This window comes from Primulina huaijiensis, chromosome 12, assembly GCF_012295235.1.
Source record: "Primulina huaijiensis isolate GDHJ02 chromosome 12, ASM1229523v2, whole genome shotgun sequence".
In the NCBI taxonomy this organism is placed as follows: domain Eukaryota; kingdom Viridiplantae; phylum Streptophyta; class Magnoliopsida; order Lamiales; family Gesneriaceae; genus Primulina; species Primulina huaijiensis.
In genome coordinates this window covers 7,470,657-7,496,622 of record NC_133317.1, presented here as the reverse complement: position 1 = coordinate 7,496,622, position 25,966 = coordinate 7,470,657, and the positions used below count along the sequence as shown (strand labels likewise).

Genomic DNA, 25,966 nt, shown 5'->3' with positions numbered 1-25,966 from the left:
GAGTAAATTTAAGTTTTTGGAAAATTAATTTTTAAAACTTATAAAGTGATTTTTCAAATAAAATCGTGGAATAAGTTTTTCCACGTCTCTCTATAGTTTTCATTTTTCTTGTTAATATTTACATTTAGTTTCATTAAAGTATAAGAACTTTATATTTAAATTTAGTTTGATGTCACACTGACACGAGTTTAATAAATAATAATAATACGTAAATCATAAATTATTTATGTCAAAAAAATTGATAAAAGGAAACATTATGTCAATAAACATAATACATCTAATATATCAGAATGAAAAGCATTTCATCCAAATGAGTAAAAAAGATTTAAAAAATATATATACTAGACAAATAAACAATTTTAGTAATTAGTGATGCCATGTTTCATTTGTCAAACTTATCTATCATATAGATTTAACGTCTATTTAGTAAAATATTCTCACTGAAACGTACGTAGACGAAAACACAATTCGGAAGGAAATCATTATAATCTGTCATGACATCATTAATACGTATACATGTTTTGGTGTGGTCAAATATATAAGTAGATAGTTGGTCTCATATCGATTGTATTAAGTTTTTAAAAATTATATACACAGACGTTGGTTCGTGTATTAAGATTTAACTTTGACAAGTTAGAGCGCGAAAACCCGAACTTGCAACAATGCGATTTTCCAGTTTTGTTATTTGCATATAATCATACCATGCACATATCTTATTAAACTGAAATACATCTACATGGGATCGTTTAACCTAGTATTATACTATTTTAATGCAGAGAAATACTAAGAATTAATGGGAACAAATATTATAAAAACACATCAATTTGCCATTATCGATCTTACCAGTGGATCACCAACCGGACAAACCACCAGTGATCAAATAATCCATCTAACAGTCAATCTCATTTTTCAATAAAATGTAAATAAAAAAATTAACCAGATCATTGACAACCAATAATTAGTTCATTGTCGGAATATACAATTTTTAACACACACACACACACACGCACATATAATTAATTTCATACTTTTTAAAATACTCAGATTTATCAGTGTATTTTTTTTTCTTGAATTGTTCAATTTTTAGCATATTCAATAGTTTTTATTTTTTTTAAAAAAATTCTAAAATACTTCTCTCTTAATATTAGCATGAAACTTTAAATTCTTATTATATTAAATAATACATGTCATTCTTGATATTTTTTATTTTCATAATAATAATATACTTTACATTTTATTTTGAAAAATGCTAAATATTACAAGAATGTTAATTTATATGTAGAGATTAATTAGGGTGTTCAATAGTTTTAAAAAATTTTAGAGAAGAATAATATTGAATCTTGAGGAAGGGTAGATAAAATTAAATCTGTAGAAGCATTTATTGAGATTTTAAATTCCAACTTATACCAACCAAAGTTCATCAATCGGAAGCATCTATAAATAATTTTATTTCTTTTGGCGAATTACACGATCCACAGAACATCCTAGGACTAAATTACGAAACTCTAACAGAATTGAAAATGACCTTGCCGCCTTCAAGTAACGGTGGAGCTGATCACTCTAGTCGAGTTCTCATCGTCGGAGCTGCCGGTTTCATCGGCCAGTTTATCGCAGACGCTAGCCTGAACTCCGGCCACTCGACTTTTATTCTCATACGTTCGATACCGAGTTGTCTGGCAAAGGCCAAGGCTCTGAAAGGTTTTGAGGATCAAGGAGCCACCATCATTCATGTATGTGTCTTGTATTTGATTCGATTTATGATTATGTTTGAGCAATTTCATTTTTTTGCTTGGATGATTATATTAACTATGCATATTATTTGTTTTTATTTAAAATTAAAACGTAGGGTGCTATAAACAACCAAGAATTGATGGAGAAAATACTAAAAGAACACAAGATAGATATAGTAATATCAGCAGTGGGTGGTGCTAACATTCTTGATCAATTGATCCTCATCCGAGCCATTCAAGCCGTTGGGACCATTAAGGTTAGTAAAGTATTTTTTTTTTAAACATATTATGTGATACTGAACAAGGAAATTGGTTTTGAATGATCAATGAAATCATTGGAGTTGCAGAGGTTCTTGCCATCCGAGTTCGGGCACGACGTGGCTCGTGCTGACCCGGTGGAGCCGGGGCTGAGCATGTATATCGAAAAACGAAAAGTCCGACGAGTAGTTGAAGATGCAGGCATACCCTACACCTATATTTGTTGCAATTCAATAGCTTCATGGCCTTACTATGATAACACACACCCCTCTGAGGTCTCACCACCTTTGGATCATTTCCAAATCTATGGAGATGGTTGTGTGAAAGGTAATTTAATGTGTAGGCCATGATTAATTCATTTGCTAACAAAAACAAGGGATGAAATACAAATATTAATAATCATTAAACCCGAATTTAAATGGGATTTATCACATTTTGTTTTGCTAATTTTACCAAGTCTTTGTAAAATATAATACTTCAAAAACTCTAATAATGTTTTTTTTTTTTGGGTTTTTATTGCATTGATCTGTGCAGCTTATTTTGTTGCCGGACCAGACATTGGGAAGTTCACGATCAAAGCTGCGGGTGACATTCGTACATTGAAGAAAACCCTTCATTTTCGACCACCCTGCAACTATCTCAATATTAACGAGCTTGCTTCTCTGTGGGAGAAGAAAATTGGTAGAAATCTTCCCAGAATCACCGTCTCCGAAGACCATATACTTGATGCTGCAAAAGGTTGTACATTTATGATTCATAATAGAAACACATAATTTCAAGAAATTTTCAAAAAAAATTCTGCTGTCAAACATTAATACACATTCGGGTTTTCGAAAAATGTTGACATGTATCATACACACTTTATTAGAGCATCCGAAATTTTGATCTTTTAAGGTTTCGCTATTTGATTTTAGTTCCTCAAACTTGTACTTTTAGAAATCTGTCTATGATTCCTGTTTATAAGGTATCTCGACCTCGAGTACACTATTATTTTCCGGAAATGAAATTTTCTGGAGAAGAATGTCACCATTAAATTAGTGTCTTGTTCTTGGAACTGGTCATATATGCCATATGAACTTTAACTAAAGAATGCTTTCGATCGATTGTCAGGTAAATACTCTCCAATTTAAATAATATCCCAGAATTTTATTTTGGTTGCAGAGAAAATAATTCCACAAAGTGTGGTGGCATCTTTCACCCACGATATTTTCTTCAAGGGTTGCCAAATAAATTATGCAATAGACGGGCCAGACGAAGTAGAAGTCACGAATCTTTATCCAGAGGAGATATTTACAACAGTGGATGAGTGTTTTAATGGCTTCATTACTCAGATGAACTCCAAGAAAATTGAATCCAAGGATGAAGAAATGGCAAACCCCAATCCGGTCTTACCAATATCAGCCACGTGTTCTTGAATGAATGATTTCTTGCGGCTCCTGTCTGTGTTTAACGTCGTTTTTTTTATATATATTTTTTGGGAATGATTTCACAAAAGAATAGTTTATTTGTTACCAATTAATTTATGGATTTGGTTGAGATTAAATAAAAGGGATTGTGATATTGTTTCTTTTTGTTTTTCCCGCTCACAAAAAAGGATAAGAATAACCACACGATATCTGCATATGCTAATGTTCACAAATAATGTGACACAAAAAAGTTTTTTACGAAGGAAATAAAGGACAACCTTATCACTTCCCAAGCGAAGATAAATATGTTTTGTGTGTAATAATTCTAAACAATATGGTAAGACTAAGTCAGCCAACAGTACTATGAAAAATATACACAACAAAACTATAAACCAAGCTGTTTATATTGGGATGCTGAAATGACTTGATAAAACTGCAATCACCCCTTAAATCAATGCTGCATTTTGCTCAAGTGACTCAACTAGAGTATTTCTCTTTACCTGGAAATTTGTCGGTAAAACCAGCAGCTACACATCATATACAGGTAGACGCTCTTCAATGCATACACGACATATGGGGCATTTCTTGCATTTTTCGCAACAGACACTGTGTTTATAATTCAGGAACGAAGCATTAACATTTTTAAACATCGAGGCATAAGATAAATTACGAGTCAGAGAGAGATGGGATGGGAAGCTCAGATTATTTAAGACCAACAAATTAAATGTAACATATTTAGGACATTAATATTCATTTCTCAGACACAGAGAACAGACAAGATGAGCAAAATGAAACAATGATAAGAGGGATATAGGTAATACCTGCAAAGAACATGATGTCTACAAGGGAGTAGAACCATATTTATTTGTTCATCGAAGCAAACTCGACACAGGATTTTGTCCTGACACAATAAACAAGCAAGATTATAATATATTCACATTTTGAGGCACCTATGGCAAGAACTTGAGGGTGTGCTGGGCGCCTAGTTGACCACAATATAACATCTCAATGTGTTCCGAATGTGTCATCATTTAAATTTTTTTTATCTTGATTACCTATTTATTTGTTCTCCCCAATCACCATCAGAGACAGCGTTCAAAGTCCAATAACATAAGCTTCACAACTACATAACAGGAAAGTAGCGAGTATGAAATAAAATTTAATGAGTATTACATTTTGAAGACTTTCAAACTCATTCTGGGTGATGTTTGTGATTTCCGTTTGCTCAGCAAGGGCGGATTGGAGTTTCCGTATCTAGGGAAAAAATATAATAACAATGCCAGCCACACTTAATCAAGCACGTAGTATTTGTAGCATCAGCAGAATATAAAAAAAAAGTTGGTGGAAGTAAAGAAAACTAAAATTCCAGCTATTTAAAGACACCACGATAATCACCTCCTTTGCAAGATCCGTCTTGGGCATTTTCTTCACATCATCTGGCGAAAATGTATTATACCTGCTAGGAATAAACAATGTTCATGATTCAATTTCATGCAATGATAGCATATTCTTTATTCAAAAACATGATAACAATATGGGAAAATTGTTTTTTGGTCATTTATGTTTGACTATTTGCGATTTTGGTCTTCTATACCGTCAAATTTCAGTTTTAGTCCGTCATCTTTGTTTTTTTGGCAATTTTAATTTTTTTCTGACATGATGCTGATGTGACGCTGAAGTACGTAGTGTCACATCAATAATCCCAATGAAAAAATACTATAAATGCTAAAAATAGGAAATATGACTTAAATTGAAATTTATAAGATAAATAATCAAAATCGAAAAAAAATCAAACATACAGAACCAAAAAAACAATTTTCCCTAAATATATCTTCTATATAACAATTTATCTCCAACAATCATTGAGTGGTCCAAAATAAAGTTCAGAAAATTCACCCGGATTCCCCGGCATAATATAGCCGAGCTTGCTCTTCTCGACTTCCTTCATCAATTGACCACCAGCCCAATAACCTGATATTGGAAATAATTAGCAAGAGTAAATGACATATATAACAAGGTAGTTTAGCACCTTCCGTCAACTTAATGTCAGTACCTCGACCCACGACGCAGGAAGCCCATATACTCGTAAACGCTTGGTGGTAGTCTAAAGGATCTTCTTGAACTGCCGTCATGTACTAATAATATGACTTTCTCATAAAACCGAAATATGGCAAACAACAATCCGGCTCCTTGAAGCAAAAGAAGGGGAGAAAACAATAATGGAATTGGAATGTATTTAGCACCAGGTGGAGTTCCCTGGAATAGACAACATAATAACTCTTTATCAAAATGCGAAAGCATTTGTAAAATCTGAAACTTAACTAATTTGGCTTACCTCCAAGTACATGAACAATAAGACCTGAAAACCAATAAGTGGAATTTTCATCGCGTGCCCACCAATGTCATGTAAACTGCACGTTCTGCTTTCTTGATTATCATCCTCTGAAGCTACCATGGCACCGTTAGTCCAGTTAAAATATCTAACATTTGTTGAAGATGAAGTGGCTGCTGTAAGACGAGAACGCCTGTGAATTGCGGGATTGTACCACTTGGTGCAAATAAGAAAGGCAAAGCACTCTGCAACACTGAAATAATATTTTTGTCCGCTTCAGCATGCACCACACAAGACAATATGTACAGTAAATGCAGGAAAAAGAGGATTGTATATACCCGTAATTGATAAATAGATCCCACCAACCAAGGCCGGTGACATCACCTGAATAAATCCCAGAAAAATAGAGAAATATTCAATGAAGATATGACATTAAACCCGAGATGAACAGCATAAACTGTATAAATTAATTAGTTAATGAAAAATTATACAAAGAATTAATTAGAAATTTCAGTTACAAAGAAAAAATATTGACAAGCAAATGCATCTGCATCAAGAGAGAAAAACTATTGATTTGAAGTATAACATCAACAAGATGTAAGAAATCTGTTTCTAGCAGAGTTGTTGAACACTTGTTTTTTGTCTCAAACTCTAAATAGCTTAGGGTGAGAAAGCCTTAAGCAGTATATGAGGTAAGAAAATTAACTATCATGATCATGGTGTCCACATGATAATTAATGTGTTGAATTTGAAAACTCTGTATGATTTTATTGCCTTTGAGTTGACACTGAAAGGGAAAAAAGTATCCATCTTCCTAGTCGCGTAACACCAGTTTTTTGTTCTCTTTCTCCTTTTCCTTCTTTTACCTCATATACTATAATTTTTGTTAATCATTTCTAGTGTTCTCATCTCATACCTTAGTATATATGTGTTTAAGATTGTCAAATGGATGGAACCCAGGAGTAAAACATTATAAGATCTCTTAATAGCACACAAGTTGAATTACCACATAGCTTCAGAAGCGTAAATGCTGTCGCAGCAATGAAGAAGATCATTGATATTACAACCCAAAAGTGCTGAAAAAGAAATATGAAAAATTTAGGTAAGAATGAGTGGGAAAAAAACAATGATGCACAAGAATATACCAACCAACATAAATCAGAATTTTTTTGAACAAATGATATTAATTAAGGTGGCCATCAGTATTCAAAAGTTTAGAAAAAGGTAAATAGCCACTTCTTCGTTGAATAACAATACAGTATGTAAAAGAAAACATCCATTTTTGGGTAAAGTCCATGATAATATCATCTGGAAAGGGGAGAATTATGACATGAAATGTTTTCTTTACAGATGAATCATGAATGCCATTTTTAAGTTCACTATTTTTTTTCCGATTTTCCAGTTTACAGTTTCTAAGGTTTCACAATTAAAAATTGATATAATTCATTGACCACTTACCGTTCTAAATATTGCATGTGATTGGTGTGACATTTTTTGGAAATAAATTAGAACCCGAGCTTCGTGTGACCCAAGAAAATGAATCCGTATCTTAGACTATGTGATGATTTAGTGTATCACTAGTCCAAGAATCGAGATTTCTAACTTCATCATGGTGTCCATTGAAAGAGTGCAGTAATAACCACGTTAGAGAACTTGAAGCAATCGATGCAAATTCAGTTTTTGGAATATTTAGTGAAGGCTTTATACAATCTTACAGGTAGAGTTTCCCATATTGCCTCATCATTGATATTTTCGTCATCTCCAGGCATAAGGGATCGACACATCCTTAACAACAAAACAATAACAAATAACAGTCACTCTTGTCTAAACTCATTTACACAATCCTGAACAAAAATATTAAATCCTCGGGATAAGAATACAGAAATAACTTCTTTACAAGGAAGAGAAGCATTACCTGATGTTATCAGCCAAAATCGCAGTTTCCAGGGCTAGCAGAGGCAGAAATACAATCTTTAAATTCACAGCTGCCATTCACCACATTCCATAAATTATATACAGTTATAGTTACATGTTTATATGCTAAAAGATAATGAAAGTGACGTTTAAGAAAAATAACGAGGAACAATGGACCAACATTAAATTGATTGTGCAAACTTTTAAGCAATTACCAAGGAGTAGAGAGCGAGAGAAATTACCATATCTTCTCTCGAGATATACACACAGAAGTAGTTCAAAAGCAACGAGCAATGGTGTGGCCATGACAGAATGAAGTGGTGCCCACTGGCCATAGAAGAGGGTAAGTCATTTTTTAATCGTAGCCAAAGAACGCATTTAATTTTGTTTGAGTGGTGGTGATCGTGGAGTGTGTGTGTGCGTGCGTGCATTTACTTGTCACGTGAACTAGCAATATTTTAATTGATGTATTGTAAGGTATCATACTCGGCGATCATGAGGCATAGATGGAGCAGGTAAGGAGAATCTCCCCCTTGCTACAACAGCATGAAATAACCAGAGAGGAGAAAATATCAACCTACAGAGAAAAAAAGAAATGGAATCGACTCAATATTGGAAAAGGCTGGAAGATAAACACACATAAAGGCTAAGTAGGCATGATCACTACCAGATAAAAAAAAAAAAAAGCAGGAAATGCAGGATTATTATAATCAAATCCCGACCAGTTTCTTTGGCTACATAACGACTAGAAATGTATTGGTTTGAACTTTAAACCCAATAATGGACAAACTATGTAACAGCAACAAAATATGAATGAAGCTAGCATGATCATGTGACACGTTTGTGCTGATAAACAAGTTCAACATTCCTAAATGAAAACAGATTCTGTAAATAAGTACTTATAGAGCTTGGAAATCCATTCCTCCTGCAAAAGTCAAATCCGAACTGCACTAAAACTTCTAGAACAAGTCTGAAATCCTTTATACACGAGTCCAAATCTATAAATTTATAAATATAATGGAGAACAACAAAATAGGATTACATTTCATTCAAATCAAAGCAATTGCCTACACCATAGCTTCATGTCAAAGATCATTTTGGGCTAGTAGTTAGGAAGACCTGATACACATTATTATGACCACGCCAACCAATTAAACATAAAAATTTCTATTATTTCAGTTAAAAGAGATTGGAGTAGGAACATGAAAATAAAAATGCAGCAAAGCTGGAAAGCATACTCAATAAGACAAGTGAAAGGGGAAGAAGAGAAAAGAATCTATAATGAATCACCACATGCAATCAATCATATGAAATTCACACAAATCCAAACAAACAAAATTCCACTTTTTGTATCTCAATGATGTCAACATCAACATCCCCTGTGCAAATTATACAAAGTTACAATCTTTTCTTGATAATCAAGCATAAGATCAATTAAAATTGCTTGCAAATCCAACACAGGAAATAAAAAAAAAACACACACAAAACGAATTTCCTGACAATCAAGCACATGAATGAAAAAAAACCCCCAAAAAACCTTGAATGAAAAAAGATCGAGAAAACGAGTACAGACCACCAAGTATAATCAACAGCTCCATGAAGCTTGAGAGAAAGAAAAAGAGTGAACGAGAACAGAAACCCATGCGCCACGACTACTTGTAAAGACTTCAAAATTCTATTCCAATTCATCATCCCCTCCCAGATCACTTGAATGCACAATAATACACACAATTCTTCTGCATCTAAATCCGCAAATAATCAGTAATTGGTGGGAAAAAGTTGCGAATGAAATTGTAGCGACTTATAGGAAATTCAACGGAGGTTTAATGCTAGCCTGGGTGATATGTTCTATATGTTTTGGACTTCGGAGGCTTCGCTTTCAAGGAAACGAAGCTTTGTTCTTGGGTGAGTTGGGCTCCGTATGAAAAGGTCGAAATTTTATTTATATTTAAATAAGAATTATATAGTAATTATAAAAAATAAGAGATACTAAATAATAAAATTAAAATAATAAATTAGAAAAAAATAAGAAAACAAAAACATGAAAATCAATTAATCTGTTCAGGATTGAACGATGGACATTCAATTTCTTTTAAAAAAAAATTCTCACTAAACTGCAGGTATATTGAATTAGAAATTTGACATTATTAATATATTCAATTATAAAAACAAACCATGATGCCATATTTTTTGTTCTATCAAGAATTTTTTTAAGAAATAGTAACAAATATTATGTTCCCTCCTTTAGCAATTTTTCTTTATTTATTTAAGAAATGCCCTATTGTAACAATTAACTTGTTTTGTTATTAAAAAATATCGGTCTTTTAGAAAAAAGCGAAAATAATAATAATAAAAAAAATAGTCTCGCCCTGCAGACATGGCATTAAGTTTAGGGGAATCTATATGAGGCGTTTTCACAACTGATTCGAGCCAATTAATTTAACCGAGAATCGATCAAAGGTTCGGAAAGTTTTAAAAATCGTTTTACCTGTCAAATCGGTCAAAATTGATCAAAATCCGGTTGGTTCGGTCAAAATCAGTCGGAACCGATCGATAGCCGGTTCGATCGATTCACACATTTTAATTTTTTTAAAAAAAATTGATTTTTTTTATTTTTGTTTAAAAAATTATTTGTTATATTTAAAATTTTATTTTTTGATTATATATATATATATATATATGATTATTTTGATTTGAAATTTATTAAAAATATTATTTTAATAATATTAGATCTTATTATGATTTATTTATTTTTTAAAAATATTTTTGTAATTATGTTTGATTATATGTATATTGTTTAGATTTTATATTTGGATAAATACGTATACTTTTTATTATTTATATTATATATTTACATTTAAGATATTTACGGTCTAAAATATATTATTTATTATATTATATTATTATTTTATATAATATAACAGTTTTTCGATTCAACCGTTAGTTTAATCGTCAGACCGGTTGAACCATTTTTTAAGATATACTGATTTTATCACCGGTCTGATAATGAAAATTGTCTGAGTATAGATAAACATAATATAAATGTAAAAAAAATGCTGGGAATATTCAAATTCATGTATCTATACTATTATATTAAGTGTGAGGACATGACAATAACTATCTAGAGAGGACACCAACTTTTTTTTCTAATTTTACTCTTATATGATATTAATATTACACTTTTGTGTTTTTTTTTTGTTTTAATTTCAACACACACTTTTATTTTTATTTTTTTTTATTTCAACAATTCAAATATCAATTTAGTCCCACCATAATTTGTCAAATTTCACTTTCGTCCATCGATAATAATAAAAAAGATTGTACACACACGCATCACGTGTGCATAGTAACTAGTATTCATTAATTTTTGTAGAATGAAAATCACTGTATTTCTTTTTAAAATATGTAATCTGATTTCCATAAATCATACAATGTAAATACATAGTATTAAAACAACATTTTACAAATGATCAGATATATATAGCATGCAACAGCATTAAACATTTTAGATGACATTAATAGTTTTTATTCATATTTCCATATTTTCAATCCCATTTGTGATTGTAAAAATTAAAGTTTAATTTTTTTTTCCAGAATCATATCTAACCAAAAATATTCAGTTATTATTATTATTTTTTAATGAAAATTGAAACTATAATGTTTAATTTAGCATAGATGGTCATGTCTTTTATTTCGGTCTAACTTTAAGTTGGTTACTTTATATTAATTAAGTTATTGGAATATTGTTTTAGTATATTAAATATTTGAAAGAAATAATATTCAATTATTATTATTTACTTATCAAAATGCAAGTTTAGTGCAACGGCAAGACAGGATAAGTTTAAAACTGTATAAAATATAATAATCTAACACTGTAACAGCACAGCATCTGGCCCATTAGCTCAGTTGGTTAGAGCGTCGTGCTAATAACGCGAAAGTCGCAGGTTCGAAACCTGCATGGGCCATGTTTTTTATATTCTTTTATTTTCAGTTTTGTTCAATTTATTGGGGTTTGATTAACGGACCACAAAAATGGTAAAATTAAAAGTAGGTCTCCAACTCTCACATATTTTATTTTACACATTGCTGAAGACTTTGTTTATCTGCCAACTTTATAATTTGGCTCTAAAAGTTTGACATTTAAATTTGTTCAGGTTTAATAAAAAAAAATATCCAAACTTAGTATATAATTTATTATTCACTAATCTTAATTTAAACATATTGTTTCCGAAAATTGTAACGAATCCGTTTGGATGCAACACAAATTTTTTTATTTTTCTCTAATTTTTTGTTTCAGGTTATTGCAAAAGTGATTAATTTCTTGTTTTTCTATAAACTAATGTTTAGGGTGTTTAATTTATTAGTGACTTAAAACATATTACTAAAAAAATTAAAACAAAAATATTTNTATCCAAACTTAGTATATAATTTATTATTTGTTGTGAAAAAGTAAAAATTTACGGTAAAAAAGTAAAAATCTCAAACTCTCAAAATTATCACACTACACACTTTATAATATTTTTCTCTCAACTCAATTGTGATTTTCTTCACAAATGAGAGATCTATTTATAGAAAATTTTTACAAATAATCCAAAAATAAAATACATCATTACCTACATCATCACACACTAATTTTCAATATTCAACACCTAATTTTACCTAATTTTCAACATTCAACATTCACATTTTCAACACAAATATTTAACACATTTTTAAATAATATTTCAACACTCCCCCTTGTGATGATGATCATAATGATTGTATACATTACGTGTTTTTATACTGCCTCGTTAAAAACCTTACTAGGAAAAACCCATTGGGATAAAAACCATAGTAAGGGAAAAAGAGTGCAGTCACGTAAACTCCCCCTCATGTTGACACGAACAATTCTTCACAAATTTCGTAGATTGCGCATCCCAATATTATATATGTGCTTTCTGAATATTGTCGTAGGAAGTGCCTTTGTGAAGAGATCTGATGAGTTTTCACTTGATTGAATGTGACGAACATCAATACATTTATTCTTCTCAAGCTCCTTGGTGAATGCGAAGAACTTAGGAGGAATATGTTTAGTTCTGTCGCTTTTTATGTATCCTTCTTTCATTTGAGCAACACATGCAGCATTATCTTCATATAGTATCACAGGCTTCTCGTCGAATGATAATCCGCATGAGATTTGGATATGTTGAGTCATTGATTTTAACCACACACATTCACGGCTTGCTTCATGTAGTGCAATAATCTCGGCATGATTTGATGAAGTTGTTACAAGTGTTTGTTTCTGTGAACGCCAAGAAATTGCAGTGCCTCCACGAGTAAATACATATCCAGTTTGAGAACGTGCTTTGTGTGGATCAGATAAGTATCCAGCATCGGCATAACCAATTATACTTGGATTAGCATCTTTTGAATACAAAAGTCCCAAGTCTGTCGTTCCTCGTAGATAACGGAATATATGTTTAATTCCGTTCCAATGTCTCTTTGTTGGATATGTGCTAAATCTTGCCAATAAATTTACGGCAAAAGATATATCAGGCCTTGTACAATTTGTAAGATACATAAGGGCACCGATAGCACTTAGATATGGTACTTCTGGACCAAGAATATCTTCATCATCTTCACATGGACGGAATGGATCCTTTTCTATGTTTAATGATCTAACAACCATTGGAGTACTTAAAGGATTTGATTTGTCCATATTAAAACGTTTAAGGATCTTTTCTGTATAATTTGTCTGGTGAACAAATATTCCACATTCTTTTTGTTCAATTTGTAAACCCAGACAATACTTGGTTTTTCCAAGATCCTTCATTTCAAATTCTTCTTTCAAGTATGACACAACTTCTTGAATTTCCTTATTTGTTCCAATGATGTTTAAATCATCAACATATACAGCAATAATTACGCATCCGGATGTTGTTTTCTTAATGAAAACACAAGGGCATATTGAATTATTTACATATCCCTTTTTCATCAAGTGATCACTTAGCCTATTATACCACATTCTGCCGGATTGCTTCAACCCATATAATGATCTTAGTAATTTCACAGAATAACATTCTCTGGGTTTTGAACTTTGTGCTTCAGGCATCTTAAATCCTTCAGGGATTTTCATATATATATTACTATCAAGTGATCCATATAAGTAGGCTGTAACAACATCCATAAGACGCATTTCTAAATTTTCAGATACTGCCAAGCTAATCAAATACCGAAACGTAATTGCATCCATCACAGGAGAATACGTTTCTTCATAATCAATTCCAGGCCTTTGAGAAAAACCTTGTGCAACAAGTCGAGCTTTATATCTTACTATTTCATTTTTCTCATTTCGCTTTCGAATAAAAACCCATTTGTATCCAACAGGTTTTACACCTTCAGGTGTAAGGACTATAGGTCCAAAAACATTACGTTTATTTAGCGAATCCAATTCAACCTGGATGGCATCTTTCCATTTTATCCAATCCTGCCGATTTTTACATTCACCAAAAGATTTTGGTTCATGATCTTCATTATCATTTATGATGTCGATTGCCACATTATAAGAAAATATATCATCAATTTCTTCTATATCTTTTCGGTTCCATATTTTTCCAGTATTAATATAATTGATAGAGATTTCATGATTCTCGTCAGTTTGTGGTTCTGACAAAACATTTTCATCATCATGTGTTTCTTCAGGAACATCATTCTCTATTTTGTGATCATTATGTGTTTCTTCAGGAACATCATTCTCTATTTTGTGATCATTGTGTTTCTCTATGAATTTTCTTTTTCGAGGATTTTTATCCTTGGAACCAACTGGCCTTCCACGCTTCAGGCGTTTAATGACATCATGACTATCTTCAATTTGTTTCTTCGGAATTTCAATTCGAGCAGGGGCATTTGCAGCATGTATATATGATTTAGTTACCCCTTTTGTGTCTGCAAATGCATCTGGTATTTGATTTGCTATTCTTTGCAAGTGCACAATTTGCTGTACATCTTTTTCACATTGTTTTGTTCTTGGATCCAGATGTAACAATGATGATACATACCATGTAATTTCTTTTTCGGTATGTTTCTGTTCTCCCCCTAACATTGGGAAGATTTCCTCATTAAAATGACAATCAGCAAAACGTGCTGTGAACACGTCGCCTGTCTGTGGTTCAAGATATCGAATGATCGATGGACTATCATAACCAATATAAATTCCAATCTTTCTTTGAGGTCCCATTTTCTTTCGTTGAGGTGGTGCAATAGGCACATACACCATACATCCAAAAATTCTCAGATGAGAAATGTCTGGTTCTTTACCAAATGCAAGCTGCAATGGGGAGTATTTATGATATGCACTTGGTCTGATGCGAATTAATGAAGCAGCATGTAAAATTGCATGTCCCCATATAGAAATAGGGAGCTTTGTTTTCATAATCATTGGTCTAGCAATCATTTGCAGACGTTTAATCAATGATTCAGCCAATCCATTTTGAGTATGTACATGAGCAACAGGATGCTCAACAATGATTCCCATAGACATACAATAATCATTGAAAGTCTGGGAAGTAAATTCACCAGCATTATCAAGTCTAATTTTCTTGATTGTATAATCGGGAAATTGATTCCTCAATTTTATTATTTGAGCAAGTAATCTTGCAAATGCAACATTTCGAGTTGACAATAAACATACATGTGACCATCTGCTGGAGGCATCAATCAATACCATAAAGTATCTGAATGGTCCACATGGTGGATGGATTGGTCCACAAATATCACCCTGAATACGTTCAAGAAACATTGGTGATTCAGTTTGGATTTTGGCTGGTGATGGTCTTATAATAAGTTTTCCAAGAGAACATGCTTTACATTGAAACTTATTATTCTGAAAGATCTTCTGGTCTTTCAATGGATGACCATGTGTATTTTCTATAATTCTTCGCATCATTGTTGAACCAGGATGTCCTAATCGATCATGCCAATTGGTTAATATTGAAGAATTATCAATTACCATGTTTGATTCAATGGGACGTATATGTGTATAATGCAATCCAGTAGGGAGCATTGGTAGTTTTTCAATCACATATTTCTTTCCTGATTTATATGTGGTAAGACACATATATTTCTCATTCCCTTCATTCATTGTTTGAGTATCATACCCATGGGAATATATATCATTAAAACTCAACAAATTTCTTTTCGATTGTGGTGAATATAAAGCATCATTGATCAAAAATTTTGTACCATTAGGTAACAAAAATTGTGCTTTACCACATCCTTTAATCAAGTCTACAGGACCTGATATTGTATTCACCGTTGTTTTTGTTGGTTTTAGTTCCAAGAAATATCTTTTATCTCGGAGGATAGTGTGCGTTGTACCACTATCAGGTATGCAAACTTCAGCTTGGTTCGTAGCATTTTCCATATTTGAACTTCAAAAAAATATGCAATGAAATAAAATTATTGACAATAAAATACAATACAATATAACACACTATAAAACATTATCATACGAATACATAAAAAATAAAATATTTTACATATTTATTCCACCATCAAATTGATCATTATCTGAGAAATCAATCAGAAAATCTCCAGCATCAAAATGAGTTGAACCACTCAAAGGTTCACTGTGTTCAGTAAAGTTGGTCTCCTTTTCTTTCCCCTTTATTGATTCTTTATAAAGTTTACAAAGGTGCTCAGGGGCTCGACAAATACGGGACCAATGTCCTGGAGTACCACATCTGAAACAAGAACTTTCAAATCTTTTTGAGTGATTCTCATTAACACTCATATTCTCTTGATGCCTTTTCGGTGGGTGGTTTGGGACGTTCTTTTGAGATGAGTTATAGAAATAACTATCTCGATTATTTTCAAAACCACGGCCGCGTCCACGACCACGACCACTTCCACGTCCACGTCCACGTCCACGACCACGACCACGACCTCGATTTTGTCCTCGACCAAAATCTTGTCTGTAACTTTGATTTTGGTTTCCAGGTTTAAATTCATTTTTGCTTACAGCATTTACTTCTGGAAATGCTGTTGATCCAGTGGGTCGGGACTGATGATTTCTCATTAATAGCTCGTTGTTCTTTTCCGCCACAAGAAGACAGGCGATGAGTTCAGAATATCTCGCAAATCCACGCACTCTATATTGTTGCTGTAGTGTTATATTTGATGCGTGAAACGTGGAAAATGTTTTTTCAAGCATTTCCGATTCTGTAACCTCATGTCCACAAAATTTTAACTGCGAGATTATTCTATACATCGCTGAATTGTAATCACTGACTTTTTTAAAGTCTTGGAATCTTAACATATTCCATTCATCACGGGCGGTCGGAAGTATAACTTCCCTTATATGTTCAAATCTCTCTTTTAATCCTTTCCACAGAGCCATGGGATCTTTTTCGATGAGATATTCACATTTTAAACCTTCATCAAGGTGTCGTCGTAAAAATATTATAGCTTTTGCTTTTTCTTGTGATGAAGATATACCATTTTCTTTAATGGTCTCGCTTAGACCCAATGACTCAAGATGCATTTCTACATCAAGAGTCCATGGCATATAGTTTTTCCCAGTAATATCAAGAGCGATGAATTCGAGCTTTGCCAAGTTTGCCATGGTGGTACTAAAAATTACGATGCATTTTATTAGTTAATGAATATTGCAATACAAAGTAATGGATAAACAACAAGTACAAGTATTCGTAAAAATAAAGAAAACACACGAGGAGGATATTCTCCGATAAATACAAGACTGGTGAGTATGATAACCAAAATAATTAAAAATAACCTCGTGAAAGCCATCTTCTTTTTTTCTTCGAAAATTTGATGAAGAATAATTTTTAGAGAAGAAGAGAAAGTTGGAGTGATTGAATGTATTTGTGAGATTGTATTTATAGAGCAAAAACTAGCCGTTTTGTTACCGTTTATTACCGTTGGTGTATAAGAAAATAAATGTATGTATTTGTATAATTTTATGGTAATAATATGGTGTATATAATATTAGTCATATTTAAATAATTATGTATATCATATCACATTATTATAATTAGGTGTCATAAGTTATTTTGTTTAAAAAACCTTATAGGCTTTTATACTTGTCGTATCCCTTACCGGGAGTGTGGGATGTCGTCTTAACATCCTCCCAGGATTTATAACAAGTTTTTGAAAAAATTATTTTTATTATTTCTAACAATAACATTATATTATATATTACATATATAAACAATAAATAAATAACAGTAAAATAAATATTATTACTTTTGTTACCTTTTTCTTCTGTTCGGAGCTTGGAAAAATATGGAGGACTTTTAGAGCTTCGTGCTGATAACGTGTTGTGAAAAAGTAAAAATTTACGGTAAAAAAGTAAAAATCTCAAACTCTCAAAATTATCACACTACACACTTTATAATATTTTTCTCTCAACTCAATTGTGATTTTCTTCACAAATGAGAGATCTATTTATAGAAAATTTTTACAAATAATCCAAAAATAAAATACATCATTACCTACATCATCACACACTAATTTTCAATATTCAACACCTAATTTTACCTAATTTTCAACATTCAACATTCACATTTTCAACACAAATATTTAACACATTTTTAAATAATATTTCAACATTATTCACTAATCTTAATTTAAACATATTGTTTCCGAAAATTGTAACGAATCCGTTTGGATGCAACACAAATTTTTTTATTTTTCTCTAATTTTTTGTTTCAGGTTATTGCAAAAGTGATTAATTTCTTGTTTTTCTATAAACTAATGTTTAGGGTGTTTAATTTATTAGTGACTTAAAACATATTACTAAAAAAATTAAAACAAAAATATTTGTTTGCTAGGAATACTTGAAAATAGTTTGTGATATTGATTGAATTGAAAGACGATGAGAATGATAAAATTATATTTAATTTCTATGTTTGTCCATTTTATATTAACATAAAAATGATCAACGATATACGCTTGATATTTCTGCTCTTGTTCATTTGTTTAACAAGTTTCTCAATTTGAACAGCTGGCTCCAGATGTTCATATGTGGTACTTGACTTGACAAAGTGTATGTATTTTTTTTGTACATGTTCAGTTTCGATTAAGTACTTGATTCAGGAGTGCATTCGTTGCTACTAAAATTGAGACCAGTCTTGTCTCCTGATGGTTTTTTCAGCTCTTGCATATCATCTAGACTGACTGATGAATTGTTTCAGATTTTGATAAATTCAGCCAATTTCTTATTCTCGGAAATTAGCTTTTAATGCTCAACATGCTCATCTCAGTCTTGAACTTTGCAATTTCTGCTTTAAGATAGAACACTTCGTCCAACTGTTCTCAGTTAGGCTTTGTATTATTGTCAGTTGAGCTTATTCGCATTAACTCTGAATTTTTCCGAAGGATTGAGAAAGTCTCTTTTACTCATTTATCATATCACGAAGTGCAGTGATGATATCAGCTCGGCATCCGCCATGAGGCACTGCACCTCCTCTTCATCATTATTGCTGATGGAATCCTCTGACTCGAATGACTCAAAATTAGAATATGCTCACTTGATCTTAGTGTTTTCGGCCACAAGTAATTTCTGATATCTTCTTTTCATGAATGACTTCTTGTAATCCTTGAACCTTTTCTTTTTGTCATGAGATTGGTCTTATTTTTCAGTTGACCTTCTCTCATCTTCTTTAGCTTAGGGCAGTTGGTTATGAAATGTCCGACTTTTTGCACAATTGAAACACACATTGTCTTCATCAGTTGAATCTTTTTTGTAATGATTGCGTCTGCTCGGGCTTTGAAAATTGCCCGATTATTCTTTAGAAACTTGCCAAATTTCTTCACAAACGACAACACATCATTGCTTAACTGCTCGTCTGATTTATCTTTTGACACAGATTGATGATTGGATGTAGCAATTAGAGCCTTCATAAGTTTGGTAGTCGACGATTTGCCATCGGTTCTCGATTCGAGTTCAAATCCGTACACCTGATGATCTGCGAATAGATCATGTAGTTCAAGCTTTTTAATATCTTTTGATTCTCGCATAGCCATATTTTTGACATCCCAATCTTGCGTGAGTATCCTCATCACTTTCAAGCTGTATCCCGATTGTCATACCATTTGCAAGAGCATCCAGTTTGATTATGACGTTGCTCACTCGTTCATTGATTTTTACATAGACTCCCCAGTTTTCCTCTTGATGCTGTCAAATTTTCGTATCGCAACTGACAATTTGTTTTCCTTTGTTTGGTCATTGTTTTTGCAGAACATGATCATTTTCTCCAAGATATTTTTGGCAGTATAGCACATTTGGATTTTGTTGAAGGTATTTTTGTCCAATATTTTGTGTAGAATGTCTTAGACATATTGTCTAAGTTGGCCTTCTTCTTGTTTTCACCAGTCCACTTCATGTGTGGCTTTTCAATCATTTGAGGTGTATCATCTGAAATTGAAACATCTGTGTTGACCTTCATAATTTTCATTGGCCCGTCTGTGATGACAAATCATATATCATCAACTTGTGCAGCTAAATGAGTTTGTATCTTGATTTTCGAATTGTCGAAGTCCTCTTTAAAGAAATGTCAATTTTACCGAATGAGGCCATTTACTTTTATTGTTTAGATGCAAGAATTAACATGCTCTGATACCAATTGTTAGGATCAGAGATTGATTTAAATGCAGTGAATAAATAATTTCAACAAATTTTGAAAATATTTCGGTTGGGCTTAGCAACACTGAAATGAAATTTTCGTCAGTTGGATATCAATAAGCTAGCAGTTGAGTACTACACGGAAAGAAGCTCACTGACATGGTTTGAACGCAGAAGTAAGGAACAATTTGATTATCAAATGAAATCTAAAAATAAGGTAAATGAAATGTAAATGTAAATGTTTGTTTCTGCATGTTCAAAAACATGAATTACTCTTATATCACACATTTTTCTTCGCGGAAGGATTTTCATGACTAAAAGACTTAGACAATTACAACAGTTTGCAAACGTTCACTTCAACCGAACTTATCACTGTCAAACTGAAACTCTTAGTATATTCACAAAATTAAACATAGTGATTAGTAAGAATTATTACTGTTAATTACAATGATATTTCAAAGAAATACTAAGCACAAAATGATCAGATAAAATAAGATATGTGTGAGGTGATTTTTTTGCTTGATTAATTAGTCTATCAAGAACTTGATAATACTTAATGATTCAAAAAGTTTGGAGAGCTTGAAAGTCCATCCAACTGATCTATTTATAAGCTTCAATTCCAACGGTTGGTATTTTGAATCTGATAGCAGTTCCCGAGTCGGGAGATCATTGTGTCATGTCATCGTCCTTTCTGACAAATAGTACAATGTGGGTAGTGCACAAGGACTCTGAAATTTTAACGAACTGATAAAGCTGTTATACGATCTTGTCCGATCTATTAGTTGGGCTTTGATTCTTAAAGAATGACCTGGAAAGTTTCAAAAAATGTCCACTACAAAACCTGACTGAATGGATCATCAATTTTCCTTCCCTCAGTGACCTTTGAATCAACTATCTTTCAACAGCTATGCTTGACATTAGTTAGTCTTAATAGGATCAATTTTACTTTGACGATCAGTTCAACTCGGGAGACACGAGTAATCAATTTCTCTTTTTAATTTTGTTCAGCTTGATGTTTAATAAATCTTCTTTAATCAATAGCCTTATTTTAAATCATCAGAATTTTTAAATTATCCAACAATATAGGTACCTAAAATAATATATAATAAATATATATAGTAAGACCAAGAAGATTAAGGGATATGAGATTGTAGAACCGAGCGCTTGACGTTTTACCAAAAACTACAGCTGATGGTAACGTTGCAGCTTAAATATTTTAAACCGACAACAACTCAAGTAGCACATTTCGATTGTTATATGCACTAGATATATTCACCAAGGATAAATAAAGTAGGTTATTAGAGATGAAATTTTGATAGAGTAGATAAAATGTAGATAAAATAAATTTTTTTTTGACAATTAAAAATATATTAAATAGAAACAACTCAAGACCAAAAGCATGCAAGACCACACACACACACACATATATATAATTCATTACACGTACAGTAATAAAAACCTGAGGGAAAATCAAGTAAATTTAATTTGGATGAGATATTCAGATTTAACACAAAACCAGCTTGCACTATATATAATTTCATACATAAAACACCCCTGGTCAACACATGTATTTGATGACCATTACATAAAATTAATAATAAAAAAGGAACAAAGTGTAACATGCCTTTGCTTTAACAAAATATACATCAATTCCCACAATTTAGTACATCACAACCTCCAGTGCCTCCAAAAACACACAGTATATGTGCATCCTTGGGAGAATTTTAGTATACATCAGAGCTTGACGTCCCAAGTTCATGAAGGCAACAGCGGTGGACGTGGGCGGCAGCACCGCCAGTCATGGTGGCTGCCCGGTGGTATCGGTGCTGGTAGCGAGTTATATATGTTTTAAGGTTATTGCCTTATCATCAAATTTCGTGAAAATATGCAAAATTCACCACCAAGCAAGATATATATCTTTCCCTTTTGACGTTGTAACTATTGTCAAAATATTAATATAACAACATAAGTAATTTATCAAGAAAAACACAACCCAAAAGCCACACCATATAAAAAAAGGGGGAAATTTTAAAATGTAAAAGAAAAAAAAGTCGATATTTTTAGCATATAATATTTTTTAAAGAGACCTGTGTTCAAGGATACTTATATTGGTTCTTTGCCTTTTAACACTTGCAGAACCAGACTCCTCACCATTGGATTTCTCCATCACTGCTTTGAGTGCTTCTTGTATTGAGTTTATACTGTACTGTTGCTGCCGCAGATTCTGATCTTCACTATCAATAATATTATGGTTAATCGAATCTTCTTCATCTCCGGTAATGAACAAGACATTCTTAACCCGGCCACCGAGCGTGGTTATTTCAGCCTTCAGAGTTTTCAACCTTAATGTTTTGAGAGTCTTGATTAGGTCTGGCAAGAGGTCGGATCGGTCATCGCAGCAGATCGAAGCTTTGATCAATAATTTACCATCTTCTGATGCATTATCCACGATTAGCTCATCGGTTTCAGTAGGAACGGGACTAGTTTCCGCTATTAGAGAAGTTTGGCGCTTTAGCTCCTTCACTTGTTGGATCACTTCTGCTAGTAATGAAGCTTTGTCTGTCTGAAAAAGCATGACATACACCTCTGATGAAAGTTCTAGAGTATGACAAACAAGAAAACATTTTTATGGGTTGAGAATGAAGGGTCTCATTTTCAAGAGTGTTAATTCCATGAAGAACAATGAAAAATGGAAAAAAGTACATAATTAATCTGCAAAACAGTATCCATACATCACAATGTTTGTGGATAAACGGATAAAGAATTGTAAGAAACTAAAAGGGCTTGCAGAAAATGGCTAGCCAGTAACAAATTTCAATCATGCGACCAAAATCCCGCTTCTTTGAGTATTGTTCGGTGATAAATGTCGAGGGTGGGGTTTGGGGAAACAAACATAGGTAATAATAAAGTGTAAAAACGAGCCGAGTTACTGACAGGAATGCTCCTTTGTCTGTCTTTTTTTAATCTTTAAGAATCCTCTATTAAATATTTTGACAGCAAATTCCGGCAAGAATTTTCCATGGAAGCTTTTGGACTGCTTCTTGGTTTCTCTTTATTATATCAAACTGAGCGATATTAACGCTTGCTCCCTTTCTCCGTTCCCTTTTTCCAATTCCTCGGAACCAACACTTGGAATATTGTGGCATTTCATCAATAATAAAAAAGATTGAGAATAATTTTAGAATAAATCACAAAATTGATAAAGTGCATATATATATATATATAAAATGAGATTCATTTATGTCATTTCTCCTACCTAATCATACATCCACTAGTCAAATGAAATCCAATTATTTAAGTACCTAAGAAGAATCTTAGGATGTAATCTTAGAAAAAATCTTTGAACCCACAAAAGAATATTACACAAAACTAAACTTTAGGTTTACTGTGAACACTAAAATAAAACATGTGAATATGTTAGTTAGCGCATTGATATAATAATGATTCATGCAATAAAGTTTTGAATTCAAGTGTTGCATTTCGCTTACTTTAGTGGTACTAGGGAGTAAGCTCCTGAGCTTAGCAAGATGATTATTGATCCTTTCTCTACGCCTCCTCTCAGCTTCACTGTGGCTTTTAGAGGCAGCAAGAGCCTTTGCATCCATAATCTCTTGAGCCGTCATTTTCTGCAGCTCAGCATGGAGGCCAAAAGGGGCCGAATTGGGGCTGACCATCTGGCATAAAGACTCAGAAATAAGCCTCATTTGGTGGTCCGAACCCGGTCCATCGTACCCGAACTGTAACCCGGAAGCCATTCGGTTAAACAAACCACCGTAGGACGATGTTGGTGGCATTGGTGGCGGCGGAGGAGGAAGAAGAAACGGGTCGTGATCACGGGGCGAGAAAACCGGGTTGAATGTGTGAACCGGAGGAAGTGTCCACGGCAGGATTTGTGACACCTCAGGGAACGTTAAAGTTGATCCTCCCCCCACATTACCTCCAACGCCAATATAAGAATCACTAGTATTTTGCTGCTGCATTTCTTGGGTAAGTGATGGCTCCTGAATTTGGCCGAAACCCTGATCAATATTAGTGATATTATGATTTATATAATGTGAAATGTTTTCTTGATTCCCTTCTTTCTTGTTATTTCCATACATAATAATATAAGTAAGCCCTCAAACCCTCGAAACCCCACCTCAATTTATATGTGTACGCATGTGGGATTTGAGGTACATGGTATAATTTCTTGGTAAACCAAAGCTACAAAAGAGGTCAAAAATGAAGCGAACTTTAGGGTTTTTTCATAATCATTTCATCTTTTTTTCACATAAAGATGAAAAGAAAATAATAAGTGTAAAGAATCAAGAAACTTGGATTCTACTTCATACGGAGGCCAAAGTGGATTATGTGAGTATAAAGATTTGTACCTTTGCTTTTTTTTTAATACGAGACGGAGAGCTAGTAAGTAGTATGTTTGCCCCCTTTAATCTTTAGACTTTTTTTGCTTCTTCTCTTCCTCTGCCATAGCCTTTAAGAAGTGGTGATTTTAGTGAATGGTAAAGAGAGAAGAACCCCTTCTTATCCCCATTAATTTAATAACCTTTTCTTTTAATTATAATTATAATTATATTGTGCATTGTTGGTATGCTGGCTAGCTTTTTTGGTTGTTTTGTTTTCTCTTAGTAGGCTGATCCCCCATCGTGCATTCCACCCTGTTAGTTTTCTTCGTGCGTGGCGCATTAAATTTTATTTTTTCTTCATGTTGATAAAAATAAAGTGTATGATATACAAGTACATATATATCCCTTCTTTTTTCCCTGAAAAAACAATTCAATTTTTAAAAGAGAACATTAAAAAGTATGAAATTGTTAGCATAATATACATATAATCAATAAATCTTTGTTGACAATTAATATATATATAGTACTTTATTTTTATCAACATCAAGAAAAAAATTTATGCGCGCACACACATATATATACAATAAAGAAAAGAATAAAGAGATGAATTAGTGAAATAAAATATGTATGCTAAGCTCCAGCCGCCGCACCTAGTCCTAACACATATATTATGATCAACAATTGTAATATCGTTTTCTGGTATTTGATCAGTTGGTAAAGTAAGCGAGCGTTTGTCAGTTATCAAGAGTTCAATTATTCTTGTCAACACTTTATCGGATGAGTCCTTTGCATAAGACTTGTCCAAAGCTGTTTACTTGAGTAAAGCTTTATCCAATGCATATTGAGAAATAGTCATGAAAAAAACAATATACACTTTTAAAAATATATACTTTATTTATATCCTCCGTCATATGGTTACATGAATTATATCGAAGTTACTAAAATATCATTTAATAATTTTCATCATAGAATATTATTATTTTTATCACACAAACTCTAATAACATGTAGAAGATTATATACATATATAAAATATATATCCAACATATATTTCTCGACATATCATAGCACAAAAATATTCTAGACACAGATAACTCATATTATATTGCTATATATATACTGTGTCGTTTTGCAATAATTGGTTCAAAAAATAAAAGGTAATATAATGCTTGAAACTTAAAACAAAACGTGATTATAAATTTGTTTTCTTAAAAAAATATGTTAAAGAAAAAATCCATAATCACTGTTTTTTAGATATTGCAAACACTCTTAAAATAAATTTCGGAAACAAATAAAATATAATTGTGAAATGATAATAAAAAAAATCAAACATATATACTAGTGTGTGTGATGATAAAAAGG

General features: G+C 32.4%; 3 protein-coding genes and 1 non-coding gene across 7 annotated transcripts; 2 read left to right on the top strand and 2 right to left on the bottom strand.

The window, feature by feature from the left end:
- The first annotated feature begins 1,444 nt into the window (after window positions 1-1,444).
- On the top strand, window positions 1,445-3,533 carry LOC140990496 (leucoanthocyanidin reductase-like). The gene is made up of 5 exons (XM_073460215.1): window positions 1,445-1,730; window positions 1,847-1,987; window positions 2,078-2,315; window positions 2,523-2,726; window positions 3,150-3,533. The coding sequence occupies exons 1-5, from the start codon at window positions 1,521-1,523 to the stop codon at window positions 3,401-3,403; spliced, it is 1,047 nt and encodes a 348-aa protein (XP_073316316.1). The 5' UTR covers window positions 1,445-1,520; the 3' UTR covers window positions 3,404-3,533.
- Window positions 3,534-3,662: 129 nt separating this feature from the next.
- Window positions 3,663-9,526, bottom strand: LOC140990393 (uncharacterized). Of its 2 annotated transcripts, XM_073460073.1 has the most exons (15): window positions 9,214-9,526; window positions 8,127-8,217; window positions 7,883-7,967; window positions 7,642-7,711; window positions 7,442-7,511; window positions 6,733-6,802; window positions 6,065-6,110; window positions 5,888-5,979; window positions 5,730-5,848; window positions 5,448-5,650; window positions 5,291-5,365; window positions 4,790-4,850; window positions 4,568-4,648; window positions 4,216-4,295; window positions 3,663-4,000 (listed from the first exon to the last, which is right to left on the bottom strand). In XM_073460073.1, the coding sequence occupies exons 1-15, from the start codon at window positions 9,330-9,332 to the stop codon at window positions 3,922-3,924; spliced, it is 1,341 nt and encodes a 446-aa protein (XP_073316174.1). In that variant the 5' UTR covers window positions 9,333-9,526; the 3' UTR covers window positions 3,663-3,921. The 2 variants fall into 2 exon arrangements, with proteins under 2 accessions (XP_073316174.1, XP_073316173.1); XM_073460072.1 differs by having other exon boundaries at window positions 5,730-5,979; window positions 9,214-9,525.
- A 2,005-nt stretch (window positions 9,527-11,531) lies between these two features.
- On the top strand, window positions 11,532-11,605 carry TRNAI-AAU (transfer RNA isoleucine (anticodon AAU)). The gene has a single exon. It is a non-coding gene; the product is annotated as a tRNA-Ile (tRNA).
- Window positions 11,606-21,873: 10,268 nt separating this feature from the next.
- LOC140989285 (transcription factor bHLH30-like) lies at window positions 21,874-24,715 on the bottom strand. Of its 3 annotated transcripts, none has more exons than XM_073458454.1 (3): window positions 24,633-24,715; window positions 23,751-24,281; window positions 21,874-22,825 (listed from the first exon to the last, which is right to left on the bottom strand). In XM_073458454.1, exons 2-3 carry the CDS (start codon window positions 24,240-24,242, stop codon window positions 22,340-22,342), a joined length of 978 nt encoding a protein of 325 aa, XP_073314555.1. In that variant the 5' UTR covers window positions 24,243-24,281; window positions 24,633-24,715; the 3' UTR covers window positions 21,874-22,339. The 3 variants fall into 3 exon arrangements, with proteins under 3 accessions (XP_073314555.1, XP_073314556.1, XP_073314554.1); XM_073458455.1 differs by lacking the exon at window positions 24,633-24,715 and adding an exon at window positions 24,401-24,577; XM_073458453.1 differs by lacking the exon at window positions 24,633-24,715 and having other exon boundaries at window positions 23,751-24,393.
- Window positions 24,716-25,966: the final 1,251 nt, after the last annotated feature.